Raw genomic sequence first — 1632 nt, forward strand, 5'->3', positions numbered from 1 at the left:
ATATATATATAAATACATATATGTATATATCTACATTTATATACATATATATAGATATACATATATATATATATATATATTTATGTATAGATTTACATATATATATATTTCTAGCTAGCTTTTTGTGTACTTGTTTGTATATATATATATGCATGCATATATATATATATATACATATATACATATATATATTATATATTTCTAGCAAACTTTTTGTGCATTTGTTTGTTAGGTGCGTCGGCACACAGCGAATTTCAACATAATTGAGACAAACGAAGACAGATGGATGGTCTTCAAAGCATGCATCAAAGCAGCAGATTTAGCGCATGCAGCTACGAGCTGGGAGCAGCATAAACAGTGGTCGGAAAGATTAGCAGAAGAATTCTATCTACAGGTTTGCTAGGGTTTAGGGTTTAGGGTTTAGGGTCTAGGGTTTGATATGTTTAGGGTTTTGTGGGTTAAAGGCAATTCAGGCGTTTAGTTTAGGGTTTAGGGTTTAGGGTTTTAGGGTTTAGGGTTTTAGGGTTTAGGGTTGTTTAGGGTTTAGGGTTGTTTAGGGTTTAGGGTTTAGGGTTTAGGGTTTGTGTTTCAGGGAGATGAGGAGAAGCGTTTGGGTTTGCCTGTCTCAAATCTTTGTGATCGTCTTCGTAAGCACGAGTTCAGTCGCTCTCAGGTATGTTTAGGGTTTAGGGTTTAGGGTTCAGGGTTGAATGTTTAAGATTTAGAGTTTAGGGTTTAGGGTTTAGGGTTGAATGTTTAAGATTTAGAGTTTAGAGTTTAGGGTTTAGGGTGTTACGGCTGTACCGTTCCAGCTCTAGAGTTTAGGGTTTAGGGTTTAGGGTTTAGGGTTTAGGGTTTGTGGTTTGTGGTGTATGTGCAGTCCGGGTTTTTAAAAGTATTAGTAGAGCCTCTCTTTACAGAGGTTTGCGCAGTTGTTGTAAATACTGAAGCAAAAAATCGTCAGAACAAAATTTGTTGTAACATCAAACAAAACAAAGAAAATTGGGAGTTCTTCGAGCAAACAAGAGTAGCAGCAGAGAGAGATCAATCAAACCCTTAATGCATGCATGCATGCACGCATAAATGCATGCATGCATGCATGCATGCATGCATATTTGCATGCATGCATGCAGAAGAAACAAAAAAGAGATCATTCATATCCTTAGTGCGCTCATTATATTAGTGCATGCATGCATGCATGCATGCATGCATGCATGCATGCATGCATTTATTAATGCATGCATGCATGCAACAGATATGTGTGCATGCATGCATGCATGCATGCATGCATATATGGATGTAGTTGATATTTATTTCGTGTTGAGTTGATGTAAAATGATTTATATTATTTTGTGTTTAAATGCAGGCGAGGAAATATGAATATAAATAAAATAAATAAATAAATAAATAAATAAATAAATACGCATACGTTTATGCTCTACTGCATGCATGCATGCATGCATGCATGCATGCATGCATGCAAAAGTAAAGGAGTTGTCTGCTTTTGTGCATGCGGCAGCAGCACAAAGCAGCACCCAACCGCCAGGGTTTGCTGCGACAGCTAGCTAGCTACCTAGCTAGCTAGCTGCGCAGCTAGCTAGCTACCTAGAGAGAGATAGCTAGCTAGCTAGA

General features: G+C 37.4%; 1 protein-coding gene across 1 annotated transcript in view; it reads left to right on the forward strand.

Moving 5' to 3' along the window:
- EAH_00066120 (cAMP-specific 3',5'-cyclic phosphodiesterase, putative) overlaps nucleotides 1-1380 on the forward strand; it is a gene marked incomplete at both ends in the record, with an annotated part of 1974 nt that extends 594 nt beyond the window's left edge. Inside the window, 4 exons of the mRNA XM_013396410.1 lie at nucleotides 233-394; nucleotides 593-673; nucleotides 881-959; nucleotides 1367-1380. Coding sequence (XP_013251864.1) covers nucleotides 233-394; nucleotides 593-673; nucleotides 881-959; nucleotides 1367-1380 — 336 coding nt within the window. The remainder of the gene's footprint in view (nucleotides 1-232; nucleotides 395-592; nucleotides 674-880; nucleotides 960-1366) is intronic.
- Between the last annotated feature and the right edge of the window lie 252 nt (nucleotides 1381-1632).

This window comes from Eimeria acervulina, genomic scaffold (genome assembly GCF_000499425.1).
Source record: "Eimeria acervulina Houghton genomic scaffold, Eah_scaff2351, whole genome shotgun sequence".
NCBI lineage: Eukaryota > Apicomplexa > Conoidasida > Eucoccidiorida > Eimeriidae > Eimeria > Eimeria acervulina.